We start from the raw sequence: 12,398 nt of genomic DNA on the forward strand, positions 1-12,398 counted from the left end.
TAGCCAGAGCCACTTCCGACGCCTTCGCCACCAACTGCTGGTTAAGCTTGATTTTTAAGCAGAAGTTAAAAATGAACATGGAACAGACAAGGACAAAAAAAAGACACACTTTGGGTAAGTAAATGTTAAAGCAAATCTGTCAAAAGTTCACAGAAGAAAAGCCTTCCTCAGTCAACACTTAGAACATGCATATACTCAACCAAAGTCAGAATTCCTTATCTGTGTACTTATTTCAGGTTGGTGACTGAGGGTACAGATCCGGTCAGACGTGGTTCAGCCCCTTAGGCCGGTTCATTTGTGTAGCGCGAGTGCTTCAAACCATGCCCAGGATTTGTTGCGCCAAATGCGCCGGGATTGCCTGGAAGAAGTAGTCCTGGGCATGGTTTACTTGTGGTCCAGAATGGTTTGCTGTAGAGCGAGTGCAAACCGTGCCAGAGCATAGAACTCTTCATGACTTCATGAAAGGCTGTGAACAGAAGCAGGGGTAATGCAAGTATGACTAGGACCACTTAAAGAGGTTCTTCCCTCTAGAATTTTTTTAAAAAAGGTCAGCAGCAACAAATCATTTAACTGCTGACTTTTAATAAAAGAACACTTGCCTGTCCAGGGGTCCAGCGACGTCCTCAACCAGGTCTTTCACTAGTCTCAGTCCGGGTTCCCAGCACCGACATCTTTAGAATGGGAAGAGGAGTGTGTCAGCTTCACAGCCGGCCTACTACTTCAAGCTGCACTGCTCTTTGAGAGTGGTCCTGCAGCATTCTGGGACCTGTGATGTTTCTCAGAAAGCTACAGGTTTAGATGTGGAGGGACGAGCTTCCACTCAGATCACCAATGCAATCCAGGCAGAAGTAGGTACCTGTCGAAACTGGGGGGGGGGGGGCGAAGTTGAGCTTTTGGGTGAAGTTTTGCTTTAAAGTCCAGTGTAGCTAGTGATCGATAGTTTCTTTGGACAAAGGGTACCCAAACGGTGTAAAGTTAAGGTAAATCAGGAGTTTATTAAGCCATAGAGCCTCATTACAATATGTTGGTAAAATGAAAGCAATTACAAAGTCAGAACAGAGGAAAAAAAAAAAAGTTGACAAGTAGATAAAAATGTAGCAACACATATAGGAACTGGTATAGGAATTGCAAACAGTAAACCTAAAAATTGCAGCTTAGGATGTAAAGCCTGGTACACACCATGATAATATCGGACGAATGATCGTCTATTTTCCATCTGGAGACTAGCATGCAAAAAACAAACGAGTTGCTAAGGCTCCATTCACTCCTGAGCGAATCGATTTACTGGCTCTCTTTTTTTTTTTTTTTAAGCGTTTTTGCAGCTTTTTACAAGCTTTTGTAAAGCGTATTACAAACGTTTTACAGCTTCGAGCATTTTTGTTTAGCCACTAGGGGAACGAGGGAGAATAAATTAGGGGCTGAGAGCTGTTGTATGAACAGAAAACAAGCGACAAAATGCTCATAAAACACTCAAGTCAGGAGTTTTAGTCTACGGGGCCAAAAATGCTTGTAATTAGCCAAAAAGACGCTCATACACTTGATGCTTCAGGCAATAGAATGCTCAGATGTGAACAGGGGCCATTGAAATTAATGGGATTTGGCTTGTTGAGCGTTTTAGAGCTACAAGCTTCAAGCAGAAAATGGCTCAGGTGTGAACGGGGCCTAAAGTGTGGAAATTCCTGTATGACAATATAAAAATTCAGAAGTGGTGTCATGTGTTGTAGTGCATTTGTAATGTATTTTTGGACGAAAACTGTACTGATGAAGGGCCAGGTCACCTCATAGAAAAGAAGTCCGGATGCGTTCCAGAAGCTTTTGTGGATGCACGTTATTCATTCGTTCCAGTGCGTTTCCCCCCCTTTTTTTCTTAACCTTAAATAAGGACATATGTGTTCCAGTGCATTCTATTGCTTTTTTGAAGCGTTTTACAGCGTTCCAGTGCAGTGCAGAAAAAAAATGCATCATGTTCTACTTTATTTCCTGGAACTGGAACGCACTTGGTGTGAACTATGCCATGGAAACCCTTATATCAGTGGTTCTTAACCTTGCTAGTGCCGTGACCCCATGATAAAATTTCCTAAGTTGTGGGGACCCCCAATATTAAAATGATTTTCGTAGCATGAGTTGTCAGCACCCACGACAAGACAAGTAATTTGTGAACCTAACCCACGGACATTAAGCGCTCCCCAAGTCCCTTCCACTTGTACAGTATTAAAACCCCATATGGTATATTTTAGTATGTACCACTCCTTTTTGTTCTCCCTTTCCCTTTTATTTCTCCCTCAATTTCTTGTCCTCCCCCATCCCCCTCTCTAAAAGTATTTCTTGTTCTCTTATTATTTCTCTCCCTTTTTCCTCTTCCTTTCATGTATTCCATTTTTATTCCTTCTCTTACGCCTTGGTGGGTGGATGGGGGGTTAATGGTATAAGTGGCAGTGCAGTAGGGGGTGGGATCAGTGGCAGTGCTTGGGGGAGTTTTGATCAGCCAACTCAGGTGCTCTTGATCAAGGTCATTTGCTGATGCGAGAACTGTAGTGGGGTTCTTGTAATGGCAACTATAATCAGTGTTACTCACTGTGTCACCGGCTTCACCGAGTCTCTGACTTTGTGGTGTCTCGCAACAGTGACACCTATGCTGAAATTAGGAGATCATCCAGACCCCCCACTTCACATTACTCACCAGTGAGCTGACCTCTAGTCTCTGTCCCCCAGCCATGACGTTAACTAAATGGACGGCTGCGAAGGTGGCTGAGTGAGCGGCCACAGGCTCCAGGGACAGCCCTGCTGGGCGGACACGAAAAGGCTGGGAGAGGGGTGCGGATTTCAGGAACAGCCTAGGATTCGGTGAACCATGGCATATTGTCTTTCGACCCCCAGGTTGAGAACCACTGCCTTATAATCCTACTTTCCATGCATTTTTGGATGCAGAAAAAAAAAAACTTTTATCCCCTTACTGCCCAGGCCAATTTTCAGCACTGACACACTTGAAATGACAATTGCGCAGTCATGGCAACACAGTAACCATATGAAATTATTGTTTTTTCACAGAAATTGAGCTTACTTTTGGTGGTATTTAACCACCGCTGGGTTTTTTTTGTTTTTTATCTTTTGCTAAACTAAAAAAAAGACAGAAAACTATGAGAAAAAGAAAAAGAAAAAAAAAAAAGAAAAAATTTCTCATAGTTTGTTATAAAATTTTGCAAACAGTTAATTTTTCTCCTTTATTGACATGTGCTGATAGGTGGCACTGATTAGCAGTACTGGTGGGCCTGCACAGATAATCCATGCCCTGCTAATCAGTGCCAATGTCCCTTTAAGACAAGCCAGTTATTTGCTTTTTTCTCTCCTTACGCTGTCAGCGCAAGGAAATAAAAGCCGATAACCAGTTATGTTTATATATTGTGAACAGCCGTCATTGGACACAGCTGATCAAGTGGTAAAGGGCCGTTATTAGCCCTTTACCCCGATCTGGGATCAGCTGAGCCTAAACGACTCTGTGATCACAAAGCGTGCCCATGGATTGCCTTCCTGCAGACCAAGCCCCGGCTATAGCGTGGTCATGAAGTGGTTAAGGAAAAAAAAGTCCCAGTGTATGCACTTCAGAATGCGGATTCCCGCCTACACTGACAAAATACCAATAACTTTTGCCTAAGTGTCAAAACAACCTCACTAGTGCAATCCAGTATGTATGCCTTATAGCATGGTGTTCCAGACGCAAAAAATGTTTTATTTTTTTAAAAGTCAGCAGCTCCAGCGTTGTGTTTTTAAGAAGGACATTTACCTGTCCAGGGAGCCGGTGATGTCAGCGCCCCGAGGCCAATCCGTCCATCGGATCGGGTACAGCTGCTGCCATTCTAAGGGAAACCGGAAGTGGAGCCTTCAGGCTTCACCGCTAGTTTCCTACTGTGCATGCAGAAGTCACAAGGTGGTTTCTGGATGGCTCCATAGTCTTCTGGGGGACACAAAGGCAGTGGGCGAGCAGCAGGAAATGATGCCCTTGGACGAGGCGAGGCGAAAGTACACAAGTTAGAAAAAAATAAAAATAAAAAATAGCCAAAAATTGGTGGTCAAGGAGTAGTCTTTCCTTTATGATCTAGTTGAAAAAGTGGGTGGAAGCCCGCTTTAAGCCCCTAAGTGGATGACATATTCCCAGCATAAAAGCCCATAAAATGTGCATATATTTCTGAAACAGATATAGTAAAGTGTCATCTCAAATACAGCGATTTCAGCTAATGTCTTGCAAGACTAGAACTGGATAACTTGAAAATACCATCTGTGAGAAAATTTAAGTGGTTCTAAAGGCACGTGTTTTTTTCTTAATGCATTCTATATATTAAAGCATTTGTAAGCCAAAGAAAAAAAAAGAAAAAAAAGATCCTGTTCATTTAAAAACACGTTATACAGCACAGAGCTTGTTCTATGTAATTTGAGCCCCTCCATCACCTAAAATACCTAGCTGATCCTGCCCTCCCCTCCCCTCTTTAAATCAACCACATTTTATCATGGCTGCTGATCCCTCACACCGTGGTCAGTTTACATGCCGCCATCATCCACAGCTCTCCTGTCCTCTCTCCCCCCTCCCTCCCTGTCAGCTCAGATTGCTGCCCCCCCCCCCCCCCGGCTCTCCTGTAAAAGTCAGTGAGCAAATGAGGTGAGAGAGCGGGGCGGAAGGTGAGCTGCGGATATATCTGAATGAACACAGCAGCGGCTCAGCTGAGGTGCCCCCATAGCAAGCTGCTTGCTATGGGGGCACAAGGCAGGAGAGAGGGGACCAGGAGCGGCAGTGAGGGATCTGAGAAGAGGAGGATCGGGGTTGCTCTGTGCAAAACCACTGCACGGAGCAGGGAAGTATAACATGTTTGTTATTTAAAAAAAAAAAAAAAAACAAGACTTAAAATGTCACTTTAAACTATACCTGACTACTGTCAATGGCAGCCTCTTCTCTCACATCATCTGACAAAGATGCCTGAAAATTGTGCCCCAAATCCTTAGCGTAAGCAGAAGTTAGGAAGTCTTTGGGCAATGACGACAAACTGGTTTCTCTTTTTGGAGGGCTCGGTGTAGTAGCCTTGTCTTTATTAGTATTCAGCTGAAGTGGTAGAAAGTTGAAAGGCTTTTGGTTCTCAGAAAGCTGCCGTTTATTATTTGCTGCCGTTGCTCTGCCTTGGGAATCACTCCCAATGCTCCTCTGCAAAGAGAATTATAAGTAAAATACACATTTGTGAAGAACACAGATGAGTGAAAAAGTTTTAGAGGATTCTGCATAATACCTAGACATTTTCATGACTACTGAATATGTTCAAGGATTCTGCAGAATGTTACAGTATGCAAACAGCTACAAACAGTTGAAATACATATACGTGAAATGGATGATTTGTTTTTGGAATTATCCATCTAAACCCCCAAGAACAAAAAAATATATAATATATGGCAGCTTACTAGTCCTTTGATGGGGTGACTGAATTGCTTTTCTTTTTCGGGCTAAGTAAATATGTATCAAGTACAGAAAAACACGTTGCTCCTGTGAGAAATCTTATGATATATCCTTGTAACTTACTGTGTAGTGTACACCACAAAAAAAAGTTACCGCTACCTTCTGAGGCAAAGCCTCTCTAAGTAATGGGGATGAGGAAAGGGAAAAGTATTTGTAGTCTCAATCAGGAGAGCAACCTAGGATAACAATTCTCCTCTAATAAATATCTATATATATATATATATATATATATATATATATATATATATATATATATATATATATATATATATATATATATATATATATATATATATATATATATATATATAGATATATATATATATATAGATATAGATATATATAGATATATATATATATATACACACACATACATACACACACATTAAGTGTTGTGACCCTAAGGCATGAAGGTTACTGGCAAGATCACCACATAAAAAGAAGTTAAAATAAAGTAAAAAACACACTAATTCAGCCACTATTTCTAAGGACTGTACACCTCATCTGCAAAAGGATTTGTAATTCATAAGATGCCCTCTGTGCTATTTTGGTGCTGGTTAAGGGTTGCCAAATGCCATGACGCTGCTCAGTTCCCCAGAGGTCAAATGCAAGGGAATGTCCAGACAAAATGGCAGTTAGTGAAGAGAGAAATGTAGCATACTGGCTAACACTGTTGGTACCGCTTACACCAGTCTGAGGGATAATATTAATAGAATTACAGAAATCTCTAATATAAATAAATTTATACAAGCCAGCTGTATTTCAAAATCTATTAAATGGCTGTAAAGATCTGCATTATGTCATGATCTGACTTTTTGTTCAATAGTTAGATTTTTTTTTCATCAACATGTGCAGCTATGCGACACAGAGTATATATAGCCAATCACCTAGGTACCCATCAACCGTTCTGTACAATATCCCTATACACTAGCATTCATTAACTACTTAAGGACTGAGCCTCTTTTTGAGATGTGTTACAAGTTAACAGAAAAGTTTTTGTGCTAGAAAAATTACTTACAACTCCCCAAGCATTATACTTTTTTTTTTTTTTTTTTTTTTAACACCGTAGAGAATAAAACGGCGGTCGTTGCTATATTTTGTCACACCATATTTTCGCAGTGGTCTTGCAAGCACACTTTACTGTTTATTTTTTTAGGGGAAAAAAAAACAGTAAAGTTAAACCATTTTTTTTTTTTTTTTTTATAAATAATATATATAATAAATATATTTTTAAATAAATAGCACCCGCTCGTGGAACGGCGACAAACTTTTACCCTTAAAAATATCCATAGACGATGTTCAAAAATGTCTACAGGTTACCAGTTTTGAATTGCAGAGGAGGTGGCCTAGGGCTAGAATTATTGCTCTGGCTCTATCGATTGCGGCGATACCTCACATGTGTGGTTTGAACACAGTTTTCATATGCAGGCACTACTCACATATGCTTTCGCTTCTGCACGTAAACTCGGCGCGGTTAAAAATGTATTTATTTTAGCTTTTATTTTTAGATAAAAAAAAATTTAAAAAATTGTGTCACTTTTATTCCTATTACAAAGGAAAGTAAACATCCCTTGTAATAGGAAAAAAAAAAAAGCATGACAAGACATTTTAAATATAAGATCTTGGGGGTCAAAAAGACCTCAGATCTCTTATTTACACTAAAATACAATTAAAAAAAAATAAAAAAATAAAAAAGGACCTTTAAAGAGCTATGGGTGGAAGTGACGTTTTGACGTTGCTTCCGCCCTGCAATGTTATGAAGATGGGTGGGGGCAATCTTCCCCTTACTCGTCTCCATAACCAGCAAGGGTGAAGATCCGATTGCATCTGCCAGAAAAAGCGATCTCGAGGCCAATCTGCCGCAGAGACCACTCTGATCAGAAAGCGGGCAGATGGCCGAAGAGGATACCGGGGTTATGGCAGCTAGCTGCTACCATAACAACGATATTCCTATTCAAACTTACGACATATTGGTGTGCGGCGGTCCATAAGTGGTTAAATTGCAAACCGCAGTCAGAACACGGACCAAGTAACGCTCCTGTCCAAACTAAGTCTAAAGTGCACATACCCGCCGATCAGCAGTTACTGGGGCCGCGGCTTTCACAGCAACCAATGACATCGCGTTTGCGCTCGCTGCCCCCTACTGCTCACCATCTAGTGGCTCCCGATTCCTGTCTGCATAAGGCCCCTTTCACACTGGGGCGGTGTGAGCATTGGTGGTAAAGCGGCGCTATTTTTAGCGCCACTTTACCGTCAATTTAGTGGCGGTATTTGGCCACTAGCTGGGCAGTTTTAACCCCTGCTAGAGGGCGAAAAAGGGTTAAAACCCCCCGCAAAGTGCCGCTGTAGCGGTGCTTTGCCTGCGGTATAGCCGCGCTGCCCCATTTATTTCAATGGCTAGGAGTGGTTTAGGAGCGGTGAATACACCGCTCCAAAGATGCTGCTAGCAGGACTTTTTTCATTGTCCTGTCAGCGCAGCACTCCAGTGTGAAAGCCCTCCGGCTTTCACACTGGAATGAAAGGGGCCATTTTTTTCAGGCACTATACAGGTGCTATTTTTAGCGCTGTATCACCTGAAAAACGCCCCAGTGTGAAAGGGGCCTAAGATTTACAGTGGCATGCTGATGGGCACACACTTTGTGCAATGGGGATAAAGGGACACCAGATGTGATAGGGACAAATGGTTTAAGGGGGCACACTGATAGGAACACATTACTTTAGGGAGCACGAGATATAAGTGGGTACTCTTGACAGTGACGACTGATTTATGGGGGTACTCTGATGGGTGCACCCAATGTAATGTTTAACACTTATGGGAACATTTATAGTATTACCAGAGTGTGTAGAGGAAACCTTAATAAAAACGACAGAGCGTGTGGCTTGTGCCACAAAAAGGAAAGTAGATGCATACAATCCTTCAAAAGCACAGACTTAAGATTTGGACTTCGGCCGAAGGAACATTTGACCTGACCTCCTTGACTTTTAATTCAATACCCCTGGTAAACACTAAACCAGGTTACTCCTCTATATGCATTTTGAATTCTATATTTCACTGCATTACATGAGCTTAAATTACATATTGTGTAGTGCTTTACTGCAGTTATGGTGTCATACATTATATTTATTTCCACAGGGTGCCACTGAATCCCGAGTTGTACATTATACTCTCTACCGCTCCAACTTAATACACTAAGCTGTGCGTTACATGCTCTATTATACCATTACACACACACTGCTGTTTTGGCTATATACAAACCATAGTTTATATCGAACACTGCTCCACCATACATTACATACCCTGGCACTGCACTAAATAGCTTCTCAATCTGAGGAATCTGATGGGTTCAGATGGTACTTACGCTTCTTTTACTAAGTTACTGTAAAAGCAGTTTTCACTTTTATCTAATACATAAATCATTAATAAAACTAATAACAACATGTATATTAAGTAAAAAGCAATTGCTTGGATTAAAAAAAAATCTGCACAATTGTTTGGTGATTATTTTATCCAAGTCAAAGGAGGTGCTCAAAATGCTTAGTGACCCACACTAGGAAAAATTCTTGGCTTACATAGTTGTGTTTATGTTAAATTTTTTGGTGTGGGTCAGCAAACTTTAAAGAAGCATTAAAACCAAAACGTAATATATATATATATATTGCAGCTTTCCAACCATTAGGTGTGGTGGCTGCATCATTTTTATTTTCTTAGGCTCCCCTCCACTGTTTTCATCTGGCAATCTGACCAGTAATGCACCTCCTGTACCAGGAGTGCGCCCCCCACCCCCCCACCAAACTCTGGATGATTTCAGTCCAGGCACTGTGCCATCACGACAATCAAGTCTGGATCCGCAAAGTGCCTGGATTGAAACGACTCTCAGTGGGCCGCTGAGAGTCTGAGATGGCTGCTTCCACCCTTTCCGCAGACCAGCGCTCCAGCGAGCGAGGAGAGGGCAGAGCAGACAGTTGCGTCTGACAGTCTACAGCTCTATGCTCGTGGAGCCCTGAAAATCTAGCGATCGGCGCTGTTCCAGCGCTTGGTTCTCAGTGTAGAGGCGCGGGGGGACCGATGTTACATCCATCTAAGCAAGTATGATTCTTAAAAAAATAAATAAAAATCCTTAACTTTTAAATCTTCACTATTAACCAACAATTGCACAAAATTTTTCTTATTCTAAGCGGTTTCCTATACATAAACCTCAGCTGAATGGATGAGAATCACTCCTCTAGACAGCACTTTCATATTCTCTAGCCCTGCATACATCTCATATTATATCCTGGTTACATAATGCTGCACCTCTTTACATTTCTTCCTGTATCCAAAAACGACACACTTTGATTTAATATTTTTCTGACCCCTATTTAATGCTTTAGTGTCCTCCAGCACTTCACGGTTTTCTTATTCATAATGCTTAGTACCCAGTAAAGGCAACAAAAAAGGTATCAGCTCTTAGGCTGGAGCTTCATATTTATTAGAACGTTTAAAATTGAGCACTGCTTTTACTTTAGTTCACCTTTACAGAAAGCAGTTTATACTTGAAACTGAAGAATCTAAATTGCTAGTTGGCCTTTGGGAGTCCGTTAACATATGATTAAAGCCAAGAACATCAGAGCACTGGTTTGTCATAACACCTAGTCACAACTTTATGGATGTGATTAGTGTTTTTTAATGATGGAAAAAGAGACAGAAAAATACAGCATATTAAACAATATTAAGTATGTAACAAACCTGGTCCAAATCCCCAAAATTTATTTTCTGCTTGAGTCTTTCCAATTCTGCCTGTTCTGGTACAGACATTTGGGATATGTATCTAGTATGTGGATAAGTATGTGGTGTTCTGGTCCTCCTGCGACCAACACCAGGAGATGACCCAGGAGAGATGTCATTTGTGAGTCGTGCCTCACACTCCATACTAAACTTCTTTTTGTTTTTCTCAGATGATCGGTTAGCTTTCTTCTGTCCACTCCAGTCCTTAAAAGACAAAAATCATGAATGTAGCACCCTATAAAAAACACAATAACCTAAAAGAACAACTAAAAGGGCAACCCTTTTTTTGGGGGGAGGGGGGGAGAGATAGAGTGAAGAGGTATTAGAACACCTGTCAGATTTAGATTGGATTGCCCCCAGAAAAGTAATAAAAGGGGAAATCTTCCAATAGGGACACTAGCTATGGTGATCTGGGGCCCCAAAGAAGTTGATAAAGTCTCTTTTTTTCCTATAAAACGTAACAAACATGTCATACTTGCCTGCTCTGTGCAGTAGTTTTGTACAGAGCAGCACAGCTCCTCGTCTTTCGAGTCCCTCATCAGCCCTCCTAGCCCCTCTCTCCTGCCGAGTGCCCCCACAGCAAGCAGCTTGCTATAGGGGCACCCAAGCCCAGCCACAGCTCTGTGTGCCCATTCAGACACAGAGCAGGGGTTAGGCCCCACCCCCCTCTCCTGATTGGCTCCTTCTGCTGTTAATAAAAGTCATTTAGCCAATGGCACTGCTGCTGTGTCTAAGTCAACCATGGGGGAGAGTCCTGGACAGCCGAGGCACTCCTGCACATCGCTGGAGGAAGATCGGGCTCAAGTATTAGGGTGGTTGAGGGGGGCTGCTGCACACAGAAGATTTTTTTTTTAATCTTAAAACATAGAATGAATAAAGTTAAAAAAAATAAAAAACTTTCTGCCTTTAGAAACACTTTAATGTGCAGAGATTTCCTCGTACCTCCTGCTTGGATTTGGAACAGGAATTTAAGGTAAATCACACAATGGATACATATGGCAAAAAAATCAAACAGCTGAGAGGGGGGGGTATAATCCTCCCTTGCCCTATTCAAGATGAAAAGGAAATGTGCCTATAGTTCAACCTAAATATCTTTAATCTAAAAGCAATACTTTAGATTTTGGATAGAGAATGGTTAAAACTTCCTGTCCCTGAAACACCATGTAAAGTTAGAGGAAATCTTTCCAAAATGGAAATCCCCCTATTAAAACCACCTGAAAAGGTGTACCCATTTGAAGATTTCTCTTAAAATTGTTGTGCAGATGACTACCCTATGAATTGTTTCTGTTAAGCTAAATGGAGTGGGTGAATTTCTTCAGTGGGGTCCCATTTGGGAGATTCTCTCACTTCTCACTTTCATTAAAGAGGTCTGACATGCAGCCACTAGCTTAATACATCAACACAGATAAATCTCATTCATTTAGGATATATAGTTTGCTAAAGCACTGTGTACTACAAACTACTGTAATTTTGCTTCAATACAATACTTTTCACCTTGCTAATCCTTTATTTCAGTTAAGTACTGCTTATCTCCTGCAGCACTTTAACAGCACCAATCAACATGTATGCATTAGTGTGGGGTTCCTGACGTTTTTAGCAGTGGTTACCACATGCATAATTTAACCACCTTCAGACCGGACCATTTTGCTGGTAAATGACCAGAGGTCTTTTTACAATTTGGCACTGCGCTGCTTTAACTGGTAATTGCGCGGTCATGCAATGTTGTACCCAAACAAAATTTGCATCCTTTTCTTCCCACAAATAGAGCTTTCTTTTGATGGTATTTGATTGCCTCTGCGATTTTTATTTTTTGCGATATAAACGTAAAAAGACTGCAAATTTTGAAAAAAAAAGATATTTTCTACTTTTTGTTATTAGAAAAATCCAATAAACTCAATTTTAGTCATACATTTAGGCCAAAATGTATTCAGCCACATGTCTTTGGTAAAAAAAAAGTCAATAATTGTATATTTATTGGTTTGCGCAAAAGTTGTCACATCTACAAACTAAGGTACGTTTTCTGGAATTTACGCAGCTTTTAGTTTACGACTGCCTATCTCATTTCTTAAGGTGCTAAAATGGCAGGGCAGTACAAAACCCCCCCAAATGACCCCATTTTGGAAAGTAGACACCCTAAGG

At 41.1% G+C, this 12,398-nt stretch overlaps 1 protein-coding gene across 9 annotated transcripts in view; it reads right to left on the reverse strand.

Moving 5' to 3' along the window:
• The window catches only part of PCM1 (pericentriolar material 1), a 223,456-nt gene that overhangs the window by 183,157 nt on the left and 27,901 nt on the right, over positions 1–12,398 (reverse strand). For all 9 annotated transcript variants that reach the window (XM_077477374.1, XM_077477375.1, XM_077477381.1 and 6 more), the window contains 2 exons: positions 10,221–10,463; positions 4,916–5,188 (listed from right to left, as the gene is read on the reverse strand). In XM_077477374.1, coding sequence (XP_077333500.1) covers positions 4,916–5,188; positions 10,221–10,463 — 516 coding nt within the window. The remainder of the gene's footprint in view (positions 1–4,915; positions 5,189–10,220; positions 10,464–12,398) is intronic.

Source organism: Lithobates pipiens, unplaced genomic scaffold (genome assembly GCF_037356315.1).
Source record: "Lithobates pipiens isolate NorthernLeopardFrog02 unplaced genomic scaffold, aLitPip1_a1.2 Scaffold_13, whole genome shotgun sequence".
Taxonomy (NCBI): Eukaryota; Metazoa; Chordata; class Amphibia; order Anura; family Ranidae; genus Lithobates; species Lithobates pipiens.